Below are 25,575 nucleotides of genomic sequence, written 5' to 3' on the forward strand. Positions count from 1 at the left end.
GACACTCTGTAATCCATAGACACTTAAAATAATCTGAAACTATATTTATTCAAGACCTTTGCTTTCAGTTTGTTTATTACTATGTGTTCGTTGTTGTTGTGGTTATGTTTCTATATAAAGCAGGAACCTTTAATTGTCATGAAATTAATTTTGAACTTCACATAGGAAGACTAAGGAGGAATGGAGGAAGGATGAGGTTGTGGTCAGATAACAAGGTCATCATTATGAGAGAACAATCCTGAAGCAGATGAAGAAAAGTGGGACTTTGCCAGTCACTGACCTGCCTTGTGATTTGATTATATATATACAAAAACAACAGGTTTTATTTATTTATTTATTTATTTATTTTTTACATAACTAACCTCCAATGCATGTATTATGTGATGGGAGGAAACATATATGCTCCCATTGAACCAGTCACCATAATGCCCACTGTTATTACTGTTTCACTGCAATAATAAACAATGACAAAGTATTTTAAACATGTGCAATAACAGAAATTTTGAAAAATGTGCAATATTACCTATGTGCAATATGTCTTCAGTGTAACCACTACTCTTTTTATACATTTTTGTTTTTGTATATTATACAAAATATATTATACATATATAATATTTATATTATATTATGTCTTTATTCTTTTTTTTTGCTGCTGTAACAGAGAAATTTCCCCATTGTGGGACGAATAAAGGTATATCTTATATCTCTATGTGGTTTGTGTTTATCTTTAGTTTAAACTTCCAGTGTCCATACAATTAGAATTAAAGATACAAGGACTGTAGAATCACTAACTGTTACAGTTTACCGTCATTAAAATCTAAAATCACGGTTCATTCGGTTGTTATATGATCCGTTTGTTGGTCCTGTTTGTATCTCGCGCTGCCTGTTTTCAGACACAAGATGGCGTCTTATCACATAAAGAAAGGAAAGAGCTTTTGAGTTCCTGGTGACGAAACCAAACAGGAAGTGAAACTTCCGTTTCCGCCCCTCCTATCAAACTTAACTAGGACACGACGCGACAAATGACGTTAAAATGAATACCTGTTTTTAATCTAGTGTGTATTTATAACGCACACTGTGTGTTTCCTTTTTGTTTTGTACGCCGTACGGTTTTATGTGTGAACTCGGCTGCAGTAACCAGGTGAACGCCAGGCCCCGCCCTGTCCTTATATGTATGCGGTCACTATAGATATCTGTGTGCGGTCACACCTTACGCCCCGCCCCTTGCCGTCTGATGAACCCCTCCCTCTTTGCGCGCTCCCGAGAAAAAAAAAAAAAAACTGGCAACGAGGAAAAGAGGAGTGAACAAGGCGACGCGGAAGATAGCCTAGCTAGGTGGGTGTTATTATTTATTTATTTACAGACCGCAACATTCATATGATATTTTTTTTTGTTGTTGTTTCTGTATCTGTAATTTTATACGCGTTTTGAATGGAAGAAATCCAGTGAAAAAAATCCCAAAGTGAACAAGACAGAGAAGTTTCGTGGCAGTTCGGGTTCAGACGCCCAAATTTAGACCAGTTGGAATTACAACTACTTCCTACTCTCCTGCCTGGAAAAGCGGTTATCTGGCGTCAGTAGGACGGAGCCTGTTGTTTAGGCCACGCAGCGGAGTTGCACAAAGAACACAAAGGTAGACTGTCGAAACTTTGGTCTTCTTTGTTTCCCTGTCGCAAGCGATGGATTGTTCTGTTCACGCAGCTTTTAAAATCGTTTGGATTTCCCCGAGTTATCGCAGCTGCTTGGATTGTTAGTTCAGAAAGTTGAAAGTTAGCCTGTGTTAGCTTTGCTAGCTCACGGTTAGCTAGCATGCTAGCTGGTAAAGTTAGCTAGAAACGCTGCCTGGCTAGTTTGTTTTCTAGCTAACGTTAGCAAACGTGTAACGATTCCCCGTTTGCACCGAGTAGAAGTCGGGTTTGTTTTCTCACGGAAAATCCTGAATAATTAAGGCGGAAGTGTGACATTTTTAAACAGTTTTTGTGTTAATAAGACTGCGGTTGTGTTCGTGAAAGAAACGGGTCGTGTTTGTGTTCAGCTAACGCTGCTTTTGGGACTCTGTGGTTTGTTTGGAGACGTTATAAAGAATCGGTTTCTACGAGTTGTTCTTGTATGTCAATTAAACCTGTTGTGTGTGTATATATATATATATATATATATATATATATATATATATATATATATATATAAAAACTTAAATTAACAGAGGTCAAAGATAAGAGGTATAATAAACATTTCTTGCTTCAGAATGTCCAGCGTTCAATGTTAACGTAATAAATGTGTTTATTGACTTTATTGTGTATATAAAGGGTTTTACTGACGTTATGTTTTCCACAACAACTGAAAAAATTGTCCTCGACAAGACAAATGTTAAGGTGTGAAACCCCATATATACCTACTGTTCAGCAGGTTCATCACCAGGCCACCTGAGGGGTCAAAACCCAAGTCATTGAGCACCTACACTTGACTCAAAATGGTTCTGTTTAAAGTTGGAGATCAGTTTTGAGGCAGTTGGGTGGAGTTTTGCCCTAGGTTGTAAATACCGAGTTTGGATTAAGTGGTCCAGTTAATTTGGCGGGTAATTCTAATGAGGTGTGTGTTTTACGGTCCAGTCCCACAGGTTAATTAGTGGGTTTTTCTGATTACACGCTTTTAAACAAGGCGCCCACACGTGTCCTGACAGGTTCAGACCAGTATCATTTATATGTGTGTATTTTTTAGGTATAAAGTTGAACCAACGTTGTTTAGTGTTTAGCTAAAGAGTGTGAGAACCTGTTGAGTCAGTCGTGTGTGTATGTATGTGTGTGTGTGTGTGTGTGTGTGTGTATGTGGGGGAAGGGACAGGCGTGGTTCGGTGTTGTCTTTGTAGCTCGCTTTTTGTGTTTTTCTTTGCATTTACACACAATGCGAGCTTCGCCGTCTAAAAGTCAACAGTTCAGCTCCAATGGTAATACGCTTTACGACTCATTTGACTTCCGCTGATAGATTCACACTGATTCATCTGAGTGACCCAAGCAGAATTTCTTCTTTAAAAGGAGAAATGTTTGGGATATTTCCCGTTTCCCCCTGCGGGCGTGTCTACCTTGACCCGTAGTGGCGCACAGGGGAAACATCTTCATACTCGTGTGTGTTTATTTATTTATCTGTTTTTTTTCTCTCTCAATGTTACTTTAAACGAGTTTCTTCGAGTTCGTGAGACTGTAAAAGCAGTCCATGTGCGCTTTTTTGGAGACGTGTCGCTTTCTTAACGGTGTAATAACCGGGTTTACGGTTACAAGGGTGTGTCCGGCCAACACGGAAGGGCTTGTGGAACACACGGCAACCTCCTCGCCTCCGTTTGTGGTAACTCCAGACTAGGTTTCTGCTCCATACCGCTCAGAAATATCATGCTGTAAAACGACCTAGGAATGAAAGCATTTACTTTATTTTTGTTGTAACTTGTTGCTTAAGGGAGCAACCGTTCATCATGTTTTCTTCCATATATGATCAAGCTCAGTCCTAAACTGTTCATACCTTATCAGTGTGCCCAAAATAATGTCTCCATTGCTTTCTGAACACGATTAGATGCCTACCAAGAAGATATTTGACACCAAGCACTTTCCCGATTGATGACATCACAGACACAGGAAAGAGTTGGTTATGAGTTCAGTCCAAAGGTCAGTTGTCAGTTTGGACTTGGGCCAAACCAGAAGGATTGGCTTTTCACTTTCACTGGAGTCAAAAAGTCTCAGATTATCTAGCTTGACAGTATGTGGTGATTTTTCTGAGGAGTGTTTGTGTGTAAAAAAAAAAAAAGTGGTCTAATATTGATTTCTGCAGCAGAGGAGTAATTGTAGTATAATTCTAAGTCTGCATTAGTTGTTTTTCTGTATTAATTGGTCTTCTGGCAACACGTCACAGAAACATTCCAAGCTACACCTTAAAACGATTGTCCGTTCAAAGACCCCTTTCACTACCTGTGGGTCACTGCATACTTTGTGTTCACTCAAGCCTTTGTATGCCTTGTTGCCCTTTCACATTTTTTCCTCTGGAATTGGGTCAGATTCAAGCTGTCCACCAATGTTCCTCACTTATAATTTTAGAAAAATGTTCCGGATTCAATCTTGATAATGTTGTATATCTGTGATATTTTTGTGGTTTGGACCACTGCCTGTGGTCAGTAGCTAGTTTTTCCTCCCAGTGGCCATGATGAACCAGAATGCCTTTTTTTTATAAAGATTCACTCACCTAATTTCTTTTGCTACTGCAGTCTACAAGCTCACAACTGTGCTGAAATGATGTTCTTACAGTGCATCTCTGTTCACTGGCTTATACATATGCAGTGAGCTCCACGTGCGCGCACGCACACACAATCCCTGAAGTTTGCATGCAACTATGGATTGACGCTGCATTATCACCAGCTGTTATGTCATTGCCAGATCCGATGATTCATTTGGGTGTGTTGCTTTGGTATAGATTTATACAGTTTGGATTTATAACTGGATTAGCAGTATAATATTTATGATAACAGTCTTATTAGAGGACACGAAAATTTAGGTGAGTTAAATATTTTTGCTGTAATGTTAACTAAGGCTGTTGCTGCTATCTGTTTTAACCAAGATTCAGTTTGCTACAGTGACTATTCCTGTCTGGTTTCCCCCTCAAATTCAGTGGTTCTTATGTCACTTAGTTGTTGTTCTCTAAGTTGGCATTTGACAGGAATTTTGTCTTCATGATGGCAAAACTAGCAGTACTGTGTGAGGAATTCAGCCTCTTATTTAACTTCTTTGTTTGCTGCAATAGGTGAATCCCAGTAGAGATCAGTCTGATTATTCAGTATCATTTTACGTGGTTGTGTTAAGCAACTTGGTTAGATGCACAAAACCTACATAAAGTTTTCCCTTGTTTTGGGTCAGGTCTGTTCAGAGGAAGGCATTTTCTTATTCCTCTTGAGTAGATATGGAACTTTTTAGGGACGGTTGCTTAAAATAAAAGGGACTTGCTCAGCACGTCCTAGATTATAACCACTGACTATCTGTATTCAAGGTGTGCTTTGAAATAATATCCTTTGAAGATAAGGTTGGTGCATTAGGCAGAGGGTGCATGTGTGTTTCGTGTGTACCCTGGTAATGGGTATATTTTAAAGCCATCAAATCGTTCTTAGAACAATTACTGCTTTCCCGTTGTAATCAAGTCTACACCGTTTAAATGTTTTTTGAAGTGATGTGCAGAACACTTGGTCTTCTTTCCTAAGTAAATCTTGCTAGCTTGTTGCCGTAGATTAAAAATGACACACATCCTTGCTTCTGTAAGCACAGTTCAGGTTTCACAGGTGTGTGAAACTCATTAGTAACTCAGTTCACAGGTGTACTAGTGTATGCTGTTACAGGAAAAGGTGTGCGTCACTGAAACTCGTTGTCAGACTGAGCCTCTGAGTCATTAAATTCACACTGAATCAGATAGCGTGTGGTGGTGGTTGGGGTGGTAAGACCCAAGAGAATGAAAGGGGGCATGTGTTGAGAAAGGAAGAGGACTTTTTTTTTTTTTAGGAATTTCAAACAAGCTGGAGAGGCCAAGACAGGATCGGACATGCCACAAGATCAGGTGGAATGTGGATGCATGTGCGCATGTCTTCCATACTTTTTCTAAAGTGTGTTTGCTGTTTAAGGGATGATTTGGGAAAAGGGTGGAAAACAGTTTCATGAGTCGATGAAGCTGACTGGTGTGACTGTGTTTTCAAGGACAGCCCCTCCTATCCACCCTGCGTGTACACTCTTGGACACACATTTACTATTGTTCCCTGAATCACCAGAAGGACAGCTGCAAATAGAACCCCCCAAAACTCTGATTTTGCATTAGCTGTAGTAAAGTAAGAGGTCTACAGATCTAGAGCTGTGGGAGGGTAACAGTACTCACTCTCTCACAGGTGTGGCAGGGGGGCACAGCAGCTGTGCTGTTTTAGCAGCATAGTTTTGACCTTGGCAGGCTTCTGTTTCAAGCTTGTTCTCATTTTAGAAGCTACTGTCTGTTTCCAGGTTTCAGTATTTTTTTTTTCCTCCCAGTTGGTTTGTCAGTTTCGTCTGGGCAACCGCAACTTCTTGGTCCAAGATTGTCTCTTGTCTTATGTCGAGTATAAAATATCAGAGTACAGGTAAAGAAGCCACCCTTTTTAAGGCCCTATATTTCTTAACACCAACCTGAAACGTGATATCGGTGAAACTAAAAGCTTTAATTTTCCCCAAATTATCACTTGAGAGGACCTTTTGTATATTTTAAGTGGTAAACAGTTAAGGCATGGATAAATCAGCTGCTGTGATAACTGGACTTGGTAACTAGGTGGATAGATAGATAGATGTTCCAAAAAGTTATAAGTTCCCAAGCTTCACATTTTTGTTCTCCTGATGTGAATCTTTTGCCACTCTGAGCCCAGAATAGAGCTCCACAGGATGGATTCTTCTCACCTGCCATTCACACCCAGCTCTATACTCCTCTCAGTTAACTGGTGCTAATGAGCAAGTGAAGATGTAGTGCAGAATAGTAATTTATTTTCAAATTTAGTGTGAAATGTCAGCACACTATTGAAGTGCTGTGTTCTGGGTTTAAATCTGGAATCGTGTTATGTTAGGATGGAGACCGTGTTTTAAATTGAACATGCTACACAGCTACTAATTTTGTTTTTATGGATTAATAAGACTTTATGAAATTCTGGAGTTGTCATTATTTAAGAAACTGCAAACGTATGTATTTATTTATGCAATCAAGGTGCAAATTAGAGTGTTTGATATGGAGAGTATATCTGGAAGTAATGGGTATTTATCCTGTATTCATGGAATTTTTTTTTTTTTTTTTTTTTTTTTTTTGGTAAATGTGAATTTATTATATATTATAGGAAACCACAGACTTTAGTTTATATAACTACAGTTAATAAGGGCTCTGACCAATGTAATGACGGATTAAAATGCTTACTACACAGATCATATATATAATATACACACACACACACATGGCAATAAAGACAACTCAAAGCTGAAAATATAGTTATTTCAGACTTGAAGATGCTTTACAACAAACCCTGTGCTTTCAATAATCATCAGACATACTTGTTTGATATGATGCAGAAACGTACAAATATGCCTCCTTGGCCAATGTAATTCATCAGATGTCCAAATTGAAAGCATGTGAGTGTCACCTAGCTAAAGCGAAAGTGTGTAGTATCTGTTTATCAGACCCCTCTGAGAACAATGCTGCAGATTTAATGGCTCTGTGTAAGCACTCAGCAATGTTTAAACTGACATCCTATAATAGTTCATGTAGCTTTGCTTGGCAGACAGTAAATGTTATTTTCAGTTTGTAGTTGTTAACCATTACCATGGTTCAGTGATGCTGAGCCCTGTTTAATAGTGAGCTGTGTTTTATAGCTCAGATGCAGGGATTTCTGGAGGTGTCTAATATGATATTAGAGGACCTTGGTTGGTTTAATGTTGTCTAAGCTGAATATGCTTGCCTGTACACGATGGCACTCTTTTGTCTCTTTCTCTTGCACAAATCTTAATCATCCTTCTAAAAACCCGTTTGGCTTCCTGTCACCTGCACAGTGCAAGCCTTTGTTATAACTGGTGCTGGCGTTCTTTTATTTTAAATGTTTTGTCACTGCCTGTCTTTGGTTTTTCAAAATAATCAGTACGCTTGATAAATGCAGCACAAATACTGGAATGCCATGATATGGCAATATAAATATGCTTTCATAAGGTATCACGGGTAGTGGTAGTTTTACTGACGTCACTGACTGACGCACGGATCACTCACCCTTTTAAATATTTGTGCTGAATGTTTAATTGGACCTATCGCTTGTGAGAAATATTGACTGTCATCTTCATTATATTACATGGCCATGATGCCAAGTGACCTTTATTACCTGATCTATTACCAGACCAAATTAACGATGGTAACACTACTTTGTATTATCACTCACAAATGCACAGCAGTCTTTTTTCCCCCACCCTACCCCTTCTCCATATCTTACAAACTCTCGACTGGGATTATGCTCTTGCTTTCTGCATAGGTAAATGCTGAAAATTTGAGGGTTTTTTTTAATGACACACATTGTCAATCTTGGCTAATAGTAAACAGCTATATTTAACTATATTTCTATTGATAACAGAATGGTCAAAAATGTAATTTTTTTTAAAGTACCTAAAATGATTTATTTGGTCTTGTCTTATATAAAACATCTAAATACAGTTAATGTTGAATATAATTGTACTGTGATTAGTTTGGTTTTCTTTTCACCCATGTGGACATTTCTAAAATGGGTATATTGAATGTTATAATTCTTTTTTCTGCCTACTGAGCTTCACTGTGCAATCATCAAAAAACATTCCACCATCCAGCTCATTTTTTCTTGATTTCTGCTGCCAGCAAGCAGTTCCTGACCACACAGCCTGTAATATACTCTTTCAAACTTTTTTCCCAAATTAAAAAATGGCAGAAGTGCTTGTATCTGTTTTTATTTTTTAGCCTATTGTTGCTGGATGATTTTCTTATTTAAAATAAGAAATTGCTAATAGCCAAATCAGTATGTAGAAGTCATCTTGTTCTGATTCATGGTTTCCTCCCCTCCATGGTGCATAATTGCTGCTGAACCTGGACTACACTTTGGCATCCAATTAAACAAAATTGCTTTTGTAAAACTTAGTTGTAACCCTGTAATTGTTAGATAACATTGTTGTGTTAGGCTTGAGTGTAGTAACCTGTGGGGATGTTTTCGTTTGTTCCCTTGAATCAGACGAGTGTTTGATCTTGTTCTGAAATGCTGAGAAGAAATGTGAACGTTTGAGTCTGTGCCATACACTCGTTGTTTGAGTGTATGCAGCAGTGTGTGTGTAACTCTTTGTCTCCTCTCTCAGTGTGTATGGAGCAGTGTGAGAATGCCGCGTCTCTCCTGGCGTCCGTGCGCGAGCAGGAGATGCAGTTTGAGCGTCTGACTCGAGCTCTCGAGGAGGAGAGGAGGAGCGTGGGGCCACCCGGTACCCTGCCCCGTCCCCTCCCCACGCTTCAGGTAACGCCTCGTCCCACAAGTCATGTGACTGCAGAGGTCACAGGTCATTGTGCCGTCCCATACGCCTTTTCAACCTCTTCATTAGCCTGCACCCCCACCTCATGTGTTTTGCCTTCAGCGAGCATCCAATGACCAGTCCTTGTGTTGTCCTATCAGTTGCATCATCTCCCTTTCAGTGCATGGTGACTCACCCCATCCATTACTCTTCTAATTTGTTTTATAACATCGTCCCTACTATTTGCATCCTGATACCATCAAGCATACAGCTATTCATCCTTCTTCATCCTCCCTTGAGGCATCATCATTTAGTGTCTGCATCATCACTTTTTCTTGGAGAAAATGTCAGACCGTAAATTTGGATTCATCATTTTCCCCACTTTTTTTTTTAATGTCCATCATGCATGTTGCTATTCCAGCTCTGATTCACGCCACCCTGTGTTTTATTTTTAAATGCATGCTTTGTATGTTTTACATGAATGAAAAAAAAAGTAATGTTTGTCTAACTGAACTTCAATGCAAGTGACTCACATCTCTGGATCAACACTGGTTCTTTGTGAATTTAACTGAGGAAAGCTGATACATGGGAAGATTTGTAACTGCGTAATACATGCCATTTTAACATAAAACGGGTTTTTGTGGTATCTTGTTGCAGTGGTACTTTGAGATGTGAACACAAATTTTTTAAAGTAAACACCATCACTGATTAGAGGCAACACTGCTTTCAGTTGTACAAATCTGTTGACAAAGGGTAGTTTGAGTAGTTTGAGAATTACAGATGGGTTTCTTATGAAGAAAATGAACACCACATAAAGGCTAATGGGTTTATAATGTAGCTGCCCTTCAGGAGCTACAGCTGAGCTTTGTGGATGTGCTGCTTTGCATCTGATTTCATAATTTTCTCTTGGAGACAGCTGGTGTATGATTAGAGAGTATACACCTGATTTGAGAAGCCTCACTTAGATTAGTTTCTCATTTTTCAGAAGAGAACTGCATCGTGAAATTTGTGGAAAGAAGAAGGAAATGTGCATAGGTATTTTTGTAGTTTTGTACAGGAAGAGTGAAATGCAACTTTTTCTATAATACACCATAGTAATGAGCATTTCAATAAAATACTTTTTTTTTTTTTATTAAGAGAACTGTTTCAATAAGAAAAGCTCAAATTTGACCGTAAACCTTATCCACAACTTCTCTACATAAATATGACCCGTTTGTTTATTAAGAAGATCAGCATAATGTATGTTTGATGTACATTAGAAAACAAGGCAAAATTTGAAACATACCTGTTTGTACTCTATCTTCAGCTACCCAGAGAGCTCTTACTGTGATCCCTTTGTAACCCTAAAACCATTTATAAGCTGTCTTATCAAAACCCAAGGATGAAAGTATCTGCAGCAGCAGGGAGTAAGCCACATTATCAAAAGAATTTAATAAACCAACAAACATGGCTGTTCACTGTTTATTTGTAAGTGAACAAACATCATTAACAACTGGAGCTGCAGCTGGAATAGTGCTAGATTTAACCTTTGACACTTTTTCGAAATGTTGTTTCTGGATTTAAACAAGTCTGAACATGAGACACTAATAACTTGGCAAGGCAAGAAACGTTTGAAATTAGGATTAATGTTTAAATCATTTACCACCTGTGCACTTTTAAAAATGGATGTTTGAGGTGATACCATAAATTATAGTTAAACAGCGTGCATAAGGTGCAGAATGTTTAAATAATTAAATCCACACCGTTTTTTAAAATCATGTTTAGGTTTGTAACACATGAAACATTAAAATGTGACTGAAGAGCAAAGAGTGTTTTAAGCCAGCCATATCACACTGAGAGTTTTTTTCCTGAATAGCTCTGTTTGCTCAGAGTTCATTACAGCGTAGTCTAAATACTCAGAGTTCAATAGCAGAAGTGGCATTATGTTGGATTGCTATCTCCTGTGTCTAAGATATTTGAAATATTTTTCTTTCTCTTAGTATAAACTAGCAAGAAACGTATAGGATTTAAGTGAAGCATGTCATCACCTATGTGGAAAGAGAAGGAGTATCTAGTATGGCTTATTGTAGTTTAGTGGTGCAGCATGTTCAGGCAAAATCCTTGAATGTTGATTGAGGCCAATGTGGGAAGATCCCTGTGAAAGCTCTAATATGGCGTTGCAGTTAAAAAACCAGATAAGGAACTGGTTCAGTCAGTGTGAGAGAGAGCTTTGACCCATACCGGAAGTTACTCAACATCTAACAAGCGTTTTACGGTTATGAACCTCTGGTCTGTGTTCTGTCAGCCTAAAATGACTAACTTAAACAAAGCAGACAAACCTCTAAAGGGGATATTGTTAGAGAGAGACAACAGTTCTTTCTTTTATTTTTCATTACACTTTTCTCTCTGGCTTTAAAACACTGAGCTGGAACAACAGCACCACACACACACACTTTAAAGAAGGTGGTTTTGGAATGCTCCAATCAGTCTTATCTATCTTGGTTGAGAGAGTTGCGTTTGTATTAAAATGCAGGGCAGGCTCAGGGCCGACCTGCTGACAGGTCCTCACACGTCTGGGCCGTACCTAGACTTGTTTCCAGCTCAACAGCTCCCTCTATGGGATGGAATGTGCATTATTCCTTTTTGCTGTGTTCATTTTTGTGGTGTTGCATGACATCATTGCGTTGTTGCATGAATGAGATTTACCAGAATCCTTTGTCTTTTTTTTCTCCTCATTTTTGTCATTCATACATTTGTTTTATGTAGTTTGTGCATTTCCAAAGATGTATGCTGTTTCCCTCTCTTGCCTACATCTCTGTTTGTGAATTTAAGGCTGATATAATGACTTTTTGCTGTTGTGCAGAATGTTGGATATAGTTCAGTGGCCTGAATACTGGCCTCTGTAATGCTCCTACAATTATACTGTGTGTGTTTAGAGGCTAAAATCTCTTAACCCTAATTGCTCATGGCTTCCCATACTGCATACTCAAATTCTCTCTTGAGCTTAATATTCAGCAGTCTCTTTCTTTATCTGTCTTTGTTTCTCTAGAACGGGCGTATCCCTGGTGATGCAGAGTTAGAGCGGCTCAAAATTAACGAGGGATACATCAACGGGACACAGGTAGGGTGTGTGTGTCATCTTTTTCTGGCTGATTTGGGGCCAGTTGGTGTTTATAAGCGAGGCAACACTTTTCAGCATATGGCTGAAAAACCCAGTATTGTTTGCGTGCCCCTTATAGTACAGGATGTTGGACCCAGGTCACCTTGTCGAGGAGATGGTTACAGTGGAGGAGGACCCCCAGGAGATGATACCAGTCGTTTCTGTTGAAACTAGTGAAGATGGCACCACACGCCGCACTGAAACCACTGTAAGCCTTTGTTAAGCAATCTCCTCTTATCAATGGTCTTTGAATAAACAGTAAGCCATTGGTGGTGGTTAAATTTTGTTCAAGTTACTTTATTATAAGAATATTGTATATGAAATGCTGTAGGAAATGCTAACTTGGGTAACTTATTCTGTTTTGACAAGTTTTTGAATTCTTTTTTTAGGTCAAGAAAGTCACTAAGACCACAACCACTCGCACCGTTATACCCTCAGTCTCTGATACACTCTCTCTGGATGGTACTGGTTCTGTCACCGGTGTGGGTGGGTATAATACTCCTATAGATCGCGTGTACAGGCAGCCAGGTCACATGGACTACCCAACCCATACAGTTCCTAGAAATTACCACTATGGGCCACCAGGAGGATACGATGATTACCGTAGTGGACCACCCTCTGATACCTATGCCAGTCTCAACCGAGGGGCCCGTATGGATGATCGTTATAGGTGTGTTCTATTACAACGTTACAATCATACATTTCTTCAGATGTAAAACATTACTGTTGTGTGTTCACATTATGTTTAGATGTAAAATGAAGTGATTCTAAAACTCAGTGTTGCAATCTTTGTGCAAGCCATATGCAGCCTTTAATATTTCTAATGTTTTTATTTGTTTTCATGTCATTAAATAAAAATTTTTTTTTAGTCAATTCTGTTGTCTCTGAACCGTTTTCCAGACCTGTGGATGGCTACCGAACATTGGATCCTGGCTACCGTGTTCATAGCAGGCCCCAGCTGGACCCATATGCAGCCCAGCCACAGGTAGGGCGCATGGGCAGTGCCATGGAGATCTCTGGCATGCAGCGATTTGTTCCAGAGCCCTATGGTCTAGAGGACGACCAGAGGAGCATAGGATACGATGAGCCTGATTATGGCATGGGGCATATGCACTACAGCACCATGCCCCGGTTAGGACATCATGCTCCGCCTCCACGCAGGACTGGGTTAGTGCAAGCGTGTGTGTGTGCTTGGTAAAGTATGGACTGCTGTCAATGTGGCTTCTTGAATTGGTTTTGCCAATTAATTAATTTGTGTCTGTAGATCCTATGAGGGTACTCTCGATGGAGAGATGAGTGGAGCAGGGGATATGTATTACTGGGGAGGTGGTGCTCCTCTGGCACAGGGAGAAAGGGGAAGCATGGCGTCGCTGGACAGCACACTGCGTAAAGGCCCTGCTCCAACAACATGGAGGCAGCCCGAACTGCCTGAGGTCATCGCTATGCTCAACTATCGTCTGGACCCAGTCAAGAGCAATGCTGCTGCTTACCTTCAACATCTCACATTTAAAAATGATAAGGTGCATGGCCACCCACACAGACATGCAATAACACCAGGCTGGGTTGTTGCCAAAACATGCAACAAGATTGGTTCATTAGTTACACTATATGAGACTTTCTGAAATACAAAAATATAGTACCTATTGCATGTAATGCATCTGTTCTCATTTTTATAATATTAACCAGTGTCACTGCATTTATGGCATTTAGCAGAATGTTCTTATAGCTCTTACAGAATGATGTTACAGTAATGCTCTTAATTTCAGTGGTGAAGCATGTGAAAGTGTCTTTGATATATTTTTATGTGCTCTGTTAGATATTCCAAATCAACTGTATTACTAATATCAGTGTTTTGAATATTTGTTGTTCCTCATAGACTTTCTTGCTTACTGCGTCTCTTGTTGCATGAGCAGGTCAAATCAGATGTAAGGCGTTTGAAGGGCATTCCTGCTTTGGTATCCATGTTGGACAACCCGAAGAAGGAAGTCCATCACTCTGCATGCGGTGCGCTGAAGAACATCTCATACGGACGAGACCCTGACAACAAAATTGCCATCAAGAACTGTGATGGAATCCCTGCACTGGTGCGCCTGCTGAGGAAGACCAGAGATCAGGATCTGACCGATACCATTACAGGTAGGCATGCTTGATGATCCCTGCAGTGATGGTGGACTCAAATAGTGTGTTGCAGTTGGAGTGATTGGTCACTTTTCCTCCCCAGGGACTCTGTGGAATTTGTCATCTCATGATTCAGTCAAGATGGAGATTGTAGACCATGCACTACATGCCCTGTCCGATGAAGTGATGGTGCCACACTCGGGCTGGGAGAGAGGGAATGATGGAGGAGAGGAGAGTTGCAAGCCCCGCCACCTGGAATGGGAGACTGCTCTTACTAACACTGCTGGCTGCCTGAGGTACTGAGACCCAGAGGGGCTGATGGTGCAGAGATATTTAAATCAGATCTGGTGTTAGGGTGTTTTCTATGGACTAGTGTTACGTTGGGCCAAGCCTAATAAGGAGGCGTGTGTGTGTGTGTTTGAGCACACGCATGACAGGAAGTTCCTGTACACAAGAATGAGGGGAAGTTGAACGGGAAATGCTTTTTGTATTATGCAAGCTTTTTAATGGGATTTGTTTGTCAGAGGCACTCTTCAGGAGTGAGTGGGAGCGTTGGGACAAAAGAGAGAAACATGATCTTTAAATCCACTTGTATCTCTCGTGCTTCTCTTTTAGATGCTGCTTTTTTTCTTCTTTGGCATTAGAAAGAACTGTGAAGTTTTCCCCTGATTGCATTACAAAAGAGCTGAAAGTATCTTGCTCCCTCCCCCTCTGCCTGTCTTTTTAAAGTGTTTTGTCTATCTGTTAGGTTCAGTTTAAGACAACATCCTTTTAGAGCATTTTTAGAGCTCTAACTTCCAGAGCATTAGAGCATTAACTTCCAGATAATTAACTGGCTGTGGTGTAATGATTGTTTTTTTTTTTGCTTCATTGATTCAAATTGTTTCCAAATGCATCCAGATTTTTAAATGCTAAATAACTAAATGGAATCATGATTAGCAAACAAAAGAGAATGTTTAAAGAAATCATTTTTAAATTTTGGCTCTGTGCGGTGAGTCATTCAGCTCATGCAGGCTTGAGCTAATGATCAGAAATATAATCAGTAAAGCATTTTGAATCCTTGAATGGATTTTTTTTTTCCACCCCATTTTAATGAAAGATTACTGATATAATTGTTTTTAAAGCAAGTTGAACTCGTGCCTGCTGTATAATTCGAGCACAGTATGACAGCAGCATGAACTTGGTTAGTCTTAGAGGTTAGGTTAGATTGTCGGCTGTAAGGATGGTTTTAAAATAACATTGACGTTATTGAGCTAGTCTCAATAACATTATAACTTATCACCGAAATTTAATAGGCATCCTCCACAGTAGTTTGGGGTGCGTCCCTTCCATTTTTGTTTTTATGTGCTAAATCTGCTCTCCACAGGAATGTGAGCTCAGAGAGGAGCGAAGCCAGGAGGAAGTTAAGAGAATGCACTGGCTTGGTTGACTCGCTCATGTACATTGTCCAGTCCCAGATTAACTGTAAAGATGTGGACAACAAGGTAATATCAGTAGAATACATAATGTGCTTTGGCTTCATGATCAATCAAGACTTAAAAACATTATTTCTCTTTCTCTTCCTCTTTAGTTGGTGGAAAACAGCGTTTGTCTTTTGAGGAATCTGTCCTATCAGGTGCATCGGGAAGTGCCAGGTTGTGAGCGTTACCAGGAGACTGCGCCTGTCAATCAAGGCCCTGCCCCTGCTAATCAGAAGGGTGGATGCTTCAGCTCTCGCAAGGGCAAAGGTGTGAAGAGACAAAAATATTTATTTTGGAGCACAGTCATCAGTTTATGTCTGACATAAATGTAATTGACTTTAAAGGAGTGCTTGTGCTACCGTTTAAATTTCATTGCATGAGAACTGTGAATCTTTTTGCATTTGATTTTGTATTTATTCTTGAGCAAGCCTGATGCTTGTGGTGGCTGGGGCACTTTTTGCTCTGCTTTCTCATACTGAGGGTCTCTCTCACTCTCTTTCTTCTCTTGTGCTGTGTTTTTCTCTCTTCTCGGCTGCTTATTCTGTCTACTGCCATAACAGACGAGTGGTTTTCCAAAGGTAAGCCCCTTCTTTTGTGAGCTTTGCTTTGCTTTTCAGAGATCACTGGTGTACATCAAGCCATTTTTGCTCACCATCTCTTCTGAATATTAGTCTATCATTGGTCATATTCCTTCTTATCTGTCAAGTGAAAGTTTAAATTTGATTCAGACGCTTGGCTAGCATTTATTTGTAATCATACCAATGTTTTCTACCTGTTTTTATTTGTCAGACCCCTAGGGGACACTGGGGTGTCAAACACTTGGAGCTTTACTGTGAAAATTTATTAGCACATGGTGATTTTGTTTAGCAGTGTTCGCTTTATAATATGGGTTCTTTAGTCTGTGTTCTAGTGAAACCAATATTGATTTATTCATTTGAGGCTTTTTTGCACAGGGGGTCTGCCAAATGCCATAAATGTAAATGATTATTCCTTATTGTGGAGTTTGTTTAGAGTAAAGGTTATTTAATTATTTTTTCATGGAACCCTCGTTTCTTTGTGGTAACTTTAGGGAAGAAAGATGATGATGGAACTACAGATATAATTGACATTCCAAAGAGGACCACACCAGCCAAAGGTAACTTTTATGCTTGCAAATGTTATCTCAATTTTCTGTGACAGGACTATAAAGGAACACTTAACAGATATGCTACATTAATTTGGCTTTACTAAGAATTACTAAGAAACCTGACCTGTTGCTACGTGTTAATTGTGGATTAAATGCTCATGCTCAATGTGGGTCTGTTGCGTGGAAACGGCAGTACTTAGAGCCCATTTTGCATTTGTTAGTAAATCTGGCTTGTGCTACAGCACACTGTAACAATAACATGATGTACCTATTGTCATCTTAACTTGAATCTTGCATTTTAAAATTGTTTGGTTGCCATGGCCAGTAAACATAGAATTAGTTAATTGAGCATATTATTAACATGTAATACAATTTCTTGTTATTTAATAAACTATTATTAACCAAGGACGTATAAAAGTGGAATGTGACGGAGTTAAGACTACAGCAGGAAGACATGCTATCCAAGGAAAATTTAAGACATTATACGTTCAGCCTGTGCATTCAGAGAGATTGTCTGGGTTGAGAAAATTTAAAAGTATATAATATTTCCCCGTTGTCCTTGACCACCAAGCGCTGTCTCTCTTGAATTTTGTAGCACTGCAGTAATTTGGGATCTGAGATTTGCAGGGTCATTATGAGGGTGTAAATGCATAAAGGAGTGGAGAATTGATGTTTTGGGAGGCTTTGGCTTTTAACTTTTTTTTCAAAGCCTAAAAAATAGCCTTTGGTTGTCCTTTTTATTTGGTTAATCTATTACTGGTTTTAGAAACCAATCTAACATCATCCAACCTGATGTCCTGTTGGCATTTCCACCATATTTCCTTCCCCCAACACACACACAGCTTGCTGTATTTTTTTTACTTAATATGTTCTGAGTTAAATATTATTATTTACAATAAACCTCTAATAATGATCTATTTTATATTGTAGGTTATGAACTGCTTTTCCAGCCAGAGGTTGTTCGTGTGTACCTATCTCTGCTGAAAGAGAGTAAGAATCCTTCTGTTCTAGAAGCTTCTGCAGGAGCCATCCAAAATCTGTGTGCAGGCCGCTGGACCGTAAGTATATGCTGCTGACCACCACATAACTGCTATGAGCAGCTGCTTTAATTATAGTCCGTACTGTTTAGTTTTGCTATATTTGTTAGAGCTATGGTGTATCTTGCTTTCTTTTTATTTCTTTCTCTCTCTTAACCCCTTTCATTTTTCTCTACTTGCTCTTACAGTATGGACGTTTCCTGAGGGCAATGACGAGACAGGAGAAAGGATTGCCCCTGTTCACTGAGCTGTTGGCACATGGGAATGACCGTGTGGTCAGAGCCATGTCTGGGGCCCTCAGAAACTTGGCTATTGATGCTCGTAACCGGGACCTACTTGGTTAGTGTGCACATAAAATGTGTCCATGTTCCCATGTGTGTGGGGAAAGTGTTCATTGCATGATTCTGGTGAACATGTGTAAGTGAAACTGAAGGACTCCCAGCCCCCATGTATGGAAATGAAAATGATGGCAGGACAGCTGAGAAGTTTCTAGGCCAAATATTATAGTTAGCAGACTTGTGAGTTTGAGTGGCCCTGCATGTTGGCAGTCTTGTATATTAAAAGGTCATGCAAGTGTATGTCCATTTCAGTATGTATGAGCACTTTATGGTACCAGATCAGCTTTTGTTCACTTAATCTCATTAGTTGACTCACACCATTGTAAATAAATATTGTTCAGAAAAGTGAAGTGGGGGTGGAGAGCTTATTAAGCTTTACTTAAGAATTGGACCACTCAGTTTACTTAAAAAGTGAGATGTTTGGAGTAACCAGTTTACATGAAAAGTGGAGGTCTATGTAGACTGTGGAAGGTTACTAATTTGCACAAGAGGTGAATATATTATTTCACTGCTATACAGATTGCCATATTAGATTTTTATTGAGCTGATGGATTGTTAAAGTTGCCTAAAATTATGTATGAAATTAATTATTTTTCTTGTGTGCCTGTGCAGGAAGGCACGCTATACCTAACCTAGTGGCAAACCTACCAGGTGGTGGGCAGAGCCAACCTGTGCGTAACCTCTCTGAAGAGACCGTGGTTTCGGTGCTGAGCACTCTGGCTGAGGTGGTCGGCTCTAGCGTGGATGCAGCCAAGCTCCTTCGCAGCTCACAGGGCATTGAGAGATTGGTGCTCATTAACAAAGATGGGTCAGTTTTGTTTCTGTCAGTCTCGTCCTCTACATTGGGCTTCTGTTATGCTCAGTTGGATTATATTCAGTGTCTCTTTCTTGTCTTCATTACATGTATATATGTAAGAGTTGCAACTCTAGTTAGTAAAAGTTTGTGTCTTAGTAGAGACTGTCTGACACAGTGCTTGTCCCACAGTAACCGTTCTGACAGGGAGGTACGTGGTGCTGGCCTGGTGCTGCAGGTTGTATGGGGATTTAAGGAGCTCCGGCGCACACTGGAGAAAGATGGCTGGAAGAAATCAGACTTTGTGGTGAACGTAAACCCTCCTACCAACACCCGCACCAATGGTGGCTATGAGGACAGCAGCACCCTTCCACTTATTGACAGAGGTGTGACTTCTATCTTCTTTTTTTTTTCCTGGCTGTTTGAGTGTGTGTGGCAGTGTAAGTAAATATGTATTTTCAAATAGCTAACCCTATTTTTTGTAAACCCCTTCAGGAGGAAAGCAGGACAGAGACAGAAACATGATTCCAATGAATGACTTGGGATCAGGTGATTTCCAGACACTGATGCACTTTGATTTAATTCACATAAAAGCATTAAGTATATAGATTTTAATAGATTAATGTTTTGTGTGTAATTCTTATAGCAATTATTAAATCTGCCCATTTTTTTTTTTTCTTCAGACTCCTATGCTACACTGGATCAGAGAGGACGGAGGAACACTTTGGATGACACTCTAGAACGCGCCGACAGTGATATTCAGGTACAAATGCATTAAAGACACCTGAGCAAGGCCCTTAACCCTCAATTGCTTAGGTGTATAAACTGAAATAAAAAATAAAATAAAAATGTAAGTCACTCTGGATAAGAGTGTCTGCTAAATGCTGTAAATGAAGCTGATGCACTGGAGTTTTGCATTATTTATTTATTTATTTTTTACAAGCTTGTCCAAAAATTAAAAACAGGTTGTTTTAGGCATTAGTGGTGCTATATGAATTTGGATGAATAATTAGTTGTAGTGTTAACTAGAATGTTTCTTGCTGCTGTAATTGATAACCATCGTTAGAAAACATCTGCCACTCAATTAGCGGCTCCTGTTATTGTTTTTCAAATTGAACTATAAGCCAGTTTTCAGTTTCAGATCTTTCCCTTTCTAGTGAATTGAGAAGTTTTATTTGCAATTAGTCTAAATGCTGCTTAATTAAAATGCAGGGATGAGTCTTCATGCCTTTACAATTAACCCCTCCAACAAGCATTTCCTTAAATGACCAAACTTGAAAGATATAGCAGACTCCCAACTTTTTACACTAATTATGCCTGTTAATTTTCTCTAACTCTACTAATCACTAATGACATGGGAGCTGTGCCTAGACTAACTCTTTTGCCCTCTCTCTCCTTTTTCTTTCTCACATATTTGTTTATGATGACTCCTTTACACCTCTGTGAACACATGTCTTCCTCTCTGGCGTGCTCACCTAGGGAGGGATGTATGGGGAGAGGCGGGGCTCCATGCCCTTGTTGGACTCTTACGACGGTTAGGCCACTCCCCCCCTCACCCCACTCAGTGCATGAGCAAGCATGGTATGTGTGTCCACTGCCTCCTTCCTTCACTGCATGGGCTCTCACAGTATATGTGTGTGAGGTCTTAACCTTCAACCTCTCTATGGTTCTTAATCCAGTCCTGAGGGCCCTCATACAGCCTGCGATTTTACTCTGTGTTTTGTGAGATGGGATAGAGCAAAAATTGTTGACTGACTGGAGAGGCACTGAGGACTAGTTTGAGAATCATTGTTCAAACGTATTTGGTGTTATGATTTTTGCTGTTCCTGCAGTAAAGTTGCGTTTCCTATTTTAATGTGGTATGTATGTGTGTGCCGTTCATGTACCCACTTTGGTCACATGACTTGTGTGTATTTATCACCTTCCCCGGAGTTTGTGGACCTGTCTGCTGAATGGGTTTGTGCATGATGGCACATGCACAAAATGCCCTTCATAAGTATTGTGACTGATTAATATCATTAAAGAGCCTTTTCTATATGATTTGTGGCTTCAAGGGATTGATGAGTCATATTTCATTTCATATCAGTCTTTGAGATCTCATCTGAGAGAGAAATCAAATTGAGTGTATCCTGCCTGTTACTATACAGACTGGAACTGGTTCATTCATTTTATATTTTTACTATACTGCCTATTAAGTGTTGAACTATTAGCTAAACTATTCAGGCCTCTGCCATCTATATAGAAGTGTTCGTATTGATGTTACACCAATCACAGTTGAAAATACTAGATGCCTTAAATGCCAAATTAGTATTAACATTTCATTGGAAGGTATTGTGTCCATGGTAAGAGTTTCTGAAACAAACAATGCAATAGATATCTTAAACAATACACAATTTATTGTAGTTTAAGTTCTTTAAAGTTTTTTCGTAGCCAATAAAAAGTTCCAATTAATAATTGAAGTCTTTACCTTTACCAACTGTTTCTATCCACAGAAAAACTGATAGTGTGTATTACTCGTGCTGAGCACCCTGTTCCTGCCTACTGTCCCTGCTGAACCTCGTCACGAAGGGACCACAGCCACTAATCAATGACACCAAGAACTTCTTCCTCCATCATTATCACCTCTTACTTTCTCTCACCTTCTGCTTCTTGATCTGTCTTCTAAGATCCAAGTGACTGACTGCCACTACTAGGCAAAAACTGTAGTCATTTTTATTTTCTGGTACTTTAAATCCATGCCACTTATTTTATAAACTTGGAAACACCAGAGACTGAAAAACACTACAGAACCTTTATTTCGTTTTGTTTTATTTTTATTATTATTTTTCTTTTAAATCTTTTAAGTGTTCTCACGTTATTTTATTTTTTAACACTACATACTGTGCATTATGCCCTAAAATGTGTGAGATCACTTTCTTAGTTATTTCTCCATTATGATCTGGTTCAGTTCCTTCCGCTACACTGACAATTTTTCTTATTTACTGACAACTTTATCCAACATGACACTATACAGTAAGTATTCTTGCTACCCCTAAGTATATGATGTCACTGTATTGCCCCTTAATGTCTTGAAACACTAATGACCTTATTGTAAAACTTTTCTTTGGAGGTTAAATAGCTATAAGTGGTTTCCATTTTTCTGTGCTGAACATTTTTGCCAAATTACACCACTGTCTTGTGAGTTACAATTAAAGACTCAAAGTTAGTATATAGTGTATATTACATCTCGTAGAACATTTTGAGAAGGGAATTGGGTTCTTTTTGTAATGAAACCTGTTGCCTCACACAATTAAGTTACCAGTCTAAGGCACACACTGCTACCCCTCCTTTATCCCAGTCCCCCAGTTTTTTTTTTTTGTTTGTTTGTTTTTGTTTGTTTTTTTGGGTACTAACACTTTTTGGTTCTCCTTGTCCTATACTCAGAGCTGGAGCTCTCTGGATTCAAGTTCCTTCAGAAAAACAGCATGGATAATGACGGCAGATCAGCACCACTAGTCTGTTGGCCAGATCTTGCTTTCTGTTTGCTTTCTGATTACAGACAGATATGTAAATATGATGACGTAACACATCTACGGATCTTGATCAGAGTGCCTCACTCATTGATAAGCCCATGGGGCGTGTGTGTGAGTGAGTGTGTTAGAATGCGGCTTTAAGAAGTGAGTGAGGAGTTTGGCCACCAGTGCCTGTTTGTATTGCATTGGGAGGGAGTGATTTCGGGTGTGCTGGCTTTACATGATGGGCAAAGTGCTCCTTCTATAGACTGCATATTCGATATGCACAGTGTCTGATGTAGATATTTGCTGAATGGATACTCTAGCACTAGGAGTTAATTGGTTTTTGTTGTTGCTTTGTTTTTGTTTAAAAAAATTGACCCTGTCCCTTCAAGGCGATTTCCCCCAAAGAGATTATTAAATCCATCTTTCCCACCTGTGAAAGAGAGATACAGTTCAATATGGTTATGTGACTAAAAAAAAGCTTAGCTTTTACACAGAAGGCATTCAGCAGCAGGCCGGTAGACGGTTTTGATTTTGAGGGGAGTGAAAGACTTTCTAAAATCTTGACACAAGTACATCTATTACAAGCAAAATTGAGGGTGAGCTCCGATTTTGATTCTAGCTTGATATTTAGATAAAGAAAGAAATTAAAGCACATTTAACTATATATACCAGAGAATATTTGTTCATTTTTAATTATTTGTTTCCTTTCAGTTTGTCTTTTGTTTTTATATTTTATGATTGGGATTACTGTTTTTCTGGGGTTATTGTGGGTGAATGCATATGCAATCAATTTTATTTTTAATTAAATGCATTTACGGTTTATACCTTAATTAAAAACAAAACAACGAAAAAATCTGTGTCATGTATCGTCAGTTGTGCTACACTTTATATGCAACAAAATCGGATCATTCTCTTAATTTTATCAACCTGCCTTGTTCTTAAATATCGCACCTTTTTGTTTCATGGATTAAACGTGTAATGTAGCAATACTGTTTTTTAATAAAAAGAATGATTTTTTTTTTTCCAGTTCGAATTTGTGTGCAATGATGTTAATGAGTAAATCATACTTTTAGGTAGGTGGGAATTTTTAGTTGGATTCTCTCGAAGCTATAGAATAAGAGAGCTAGGAGAATTACTTGTGGTAAGTCTTGGTGCAAAAACATATATACACACTGAAGATATTAAATGGAGTAACAACCTACATTTAACGTTATACTACTTTTGAAAAGTTTAGATGTTTTTGCTTTCAGTGATTGCATTTTCTGCGCAGGGTCATGGTGGCTCTACAGCCTCATCCTCACACCACTGAGCGTGAAGCAGGAATATGTTGTGTAATGGACAAAGGTCTAACATGGGGTACCTGATAAATGCATGAGGTTTTTTAAATTTTAAGAAAATTAAAGTGTGATTCCTGGATCTTTCAATACTAAGGTTTTCATGTAGTGCTAACCATTTTATTTCCCCCATTTAGGGGGCAGTGGTGGATTAACTGGTCAATGCTCTGGGTATCGTAGCTGCCCCTGTGCTCTGCCCCACCTCCTCAGTTATGATATAATTTCATTGTGGTCTAATGTGTATGTGATAAAGGCTTTCATGCCCCAATTTAAATGTGCTAGACTAAATTACTCTTCTCTTTTGAGCTTATAATGACAGGTAATCTCTAGGTTCATGTAGGAATCGTTCATCTCAGCATATAGAAGAACAAGAAAATGTCTTTCAGTAATCTATTTAGACCTAAATATTTTTATTTTATAGCTTGTACGTGATTTTGGGACATGGTAGCCTAGTGGTTAAGGTTTGGACTACTGGCCAGAAGGCCATGGGTTCAAATTCCATTTGCTGGGCCTCTGAACAAAGCCCTTAACCCTTAGTTGTATAAATTTAAATAGAATAAAATTGTGAGTCACTGGGGCTTAGTGGTTAGCACGTTCGCCTCACACCTCCAGGGTGGGAGTTCGATTCCCGCCTCCACCTTGTGTGTATGGAGTTTGCATGTTCTCCCTGTCCCTCGGGGGTTTCCTCCGGGTACTCCGGTTTCCTCCCCCGGTCCAAAGACATGCATGGTAGGTTGATTGGCATCTCTGGAAAATTGTCCGTAGTGTGTGTGTGTGTGTGTGTGAGTGAATGAGAGTGTGTGTGTGTGCCCTGCGATGGGTTGGCACTCCGTCCAGGGTGTATCCTGCCTTGATGCCCGATGACGCCTGAGATAGGCACAGGCTCCCCGTGACCCGAGGTAGTTCGGATAAGCGGTAGAAGATGAATGAATGAATGTAAGTCACTGGATAAGGGAGTCTGTTAAATGCCAAAAGGAGGACATAATGCTTTATTACATATTTAATATACTCTTAGAAATGAATATTAATTATATAACCTAGAATGATTAAAAGGGAGTCCTAAACAAACTGTCTAGTAATTTAATGGCATTTACATGGTTTCATTAGAGTGAAGCCGACTATGTAGGAACCTAGTACGTGTTGTCTTTATTAAACTGCGGAATAAGACGCGCACTATGTAGTAAGCGAGTACGCTGACTAATTACTATAGACGGCGCAATGCGACGCGTCCTATGTAGTACGTGAGTACGCTTTTTCTCACGTAGCCAATAATGGCGCTGAGGACGTCAGCGCGTTTTTAGAGCTCGTTTCTTCACATCTGAAAACGACACAAGAAACGAAAGAAATAAGAGGGTAATATCATCGAATCACCACAGAATTGTTTACACTTTTTAAATAGTCACTAGTAGTCAAAAAAACAACAACATGTATTTCTCGTTGTTATCAGGTAAATCAAACCCTGTGACTGCACCATGCACAAGAAACATGATAACAATCAGAATTGTATCTAGTAAGTCGGACTGATAAATATCTACTTATTCAATGGACAATCAAGAATTTTATCTATGAATCCAGCTGTAGCCAACTTTTCTGTATGAGACTTTAATTAATCAATTAATTAAGCAATGAATTAATTAAGCAATTAATTCTGGCTTTGATTTCAGCCTTGATTTATTTGAATTGTTACAATAAGACATGCATTTC

General features: G+C 39.2%; 1 protein-coding gene across 7 annotated transcripts; it reads left to right on the forward strand.

Moving 5' to 3' along the window:
- Positions 1-1,213: 1,213 nt before the first annotated feature.
- On the forward strand, positions 1,214-23,559 carry ctnnd1 (catenin (cadherin-associated protein), delta 1). 7 transcript variants are annotated; one of them, XM_060872931.1, is made up of 22 exons: positions 1,310-1,335; positions 1,439-1,633; positions 8,883-9,034; positions 12,058-12,129; positions 12,248-12,376; positions 12,558-12,838; positions 13,069-13,335; positions 13,433-13,688; positions 14,082-14,304; positions 14,390-14,582; positions 15,653-15,770; positions 15,857-16,013; positions 16,307-16,324; positions 16,816-16,881; positions 17,803-17,930; positions 18,098-18,248; positions 18,860-19,055; positions 19,233-19,426; positions 19,536-19,589; positions 19,724-19,803; positions 20,520-20,621; positions 21,533-23,559. In XM_060872931.1, the coding sequence occupies exons 3-21, from the start codon at positions 8,888-8,890 to the stop codon at positions 20,577-20,579; spliced, it is 2,790 nt and encodes a 929-aa protein (XP_060728914.1). In that variant the 5' UTR covers positions 1,310-1,335; positions 1,439-1,633; positions 8,883-8,887; the 3' UTR covers positions 20,580-20,621; positions 21,533-23,559. The 7 variants fall into 7 exon arrangements, with proteins under 7 accessions (XP_060728918.1, XP_060728913.1, XP_060728914.1 ...); XM_060872930.1 differs by lacking the exon at positions 1,439-1,633 and having other exon boundaries at positions 1,220-1,335; XM_060872929.1 differs by lacking the exon at positions 1,310-1,335 and having other exon boundaries at positions 1,358-1,633.
- Positions 23,560-25,575: the final 2,016 nt, after the last annotated feature.

Source organism: Tachysurus vachellii, chromosome 6, assembly GCF_030014155.1.
Source record: "Tachysurus vachellii isolate PV-2020 chromosome 6, HZAU_Pvac_v1, whole genome shotgun sequence".
Lineage (NCBI taxonomy): Eukaryota > Metazoa > Chordata > Actinopteri > Siluriformes > Bagridae > Tachysurus > Tachysurus vachellii.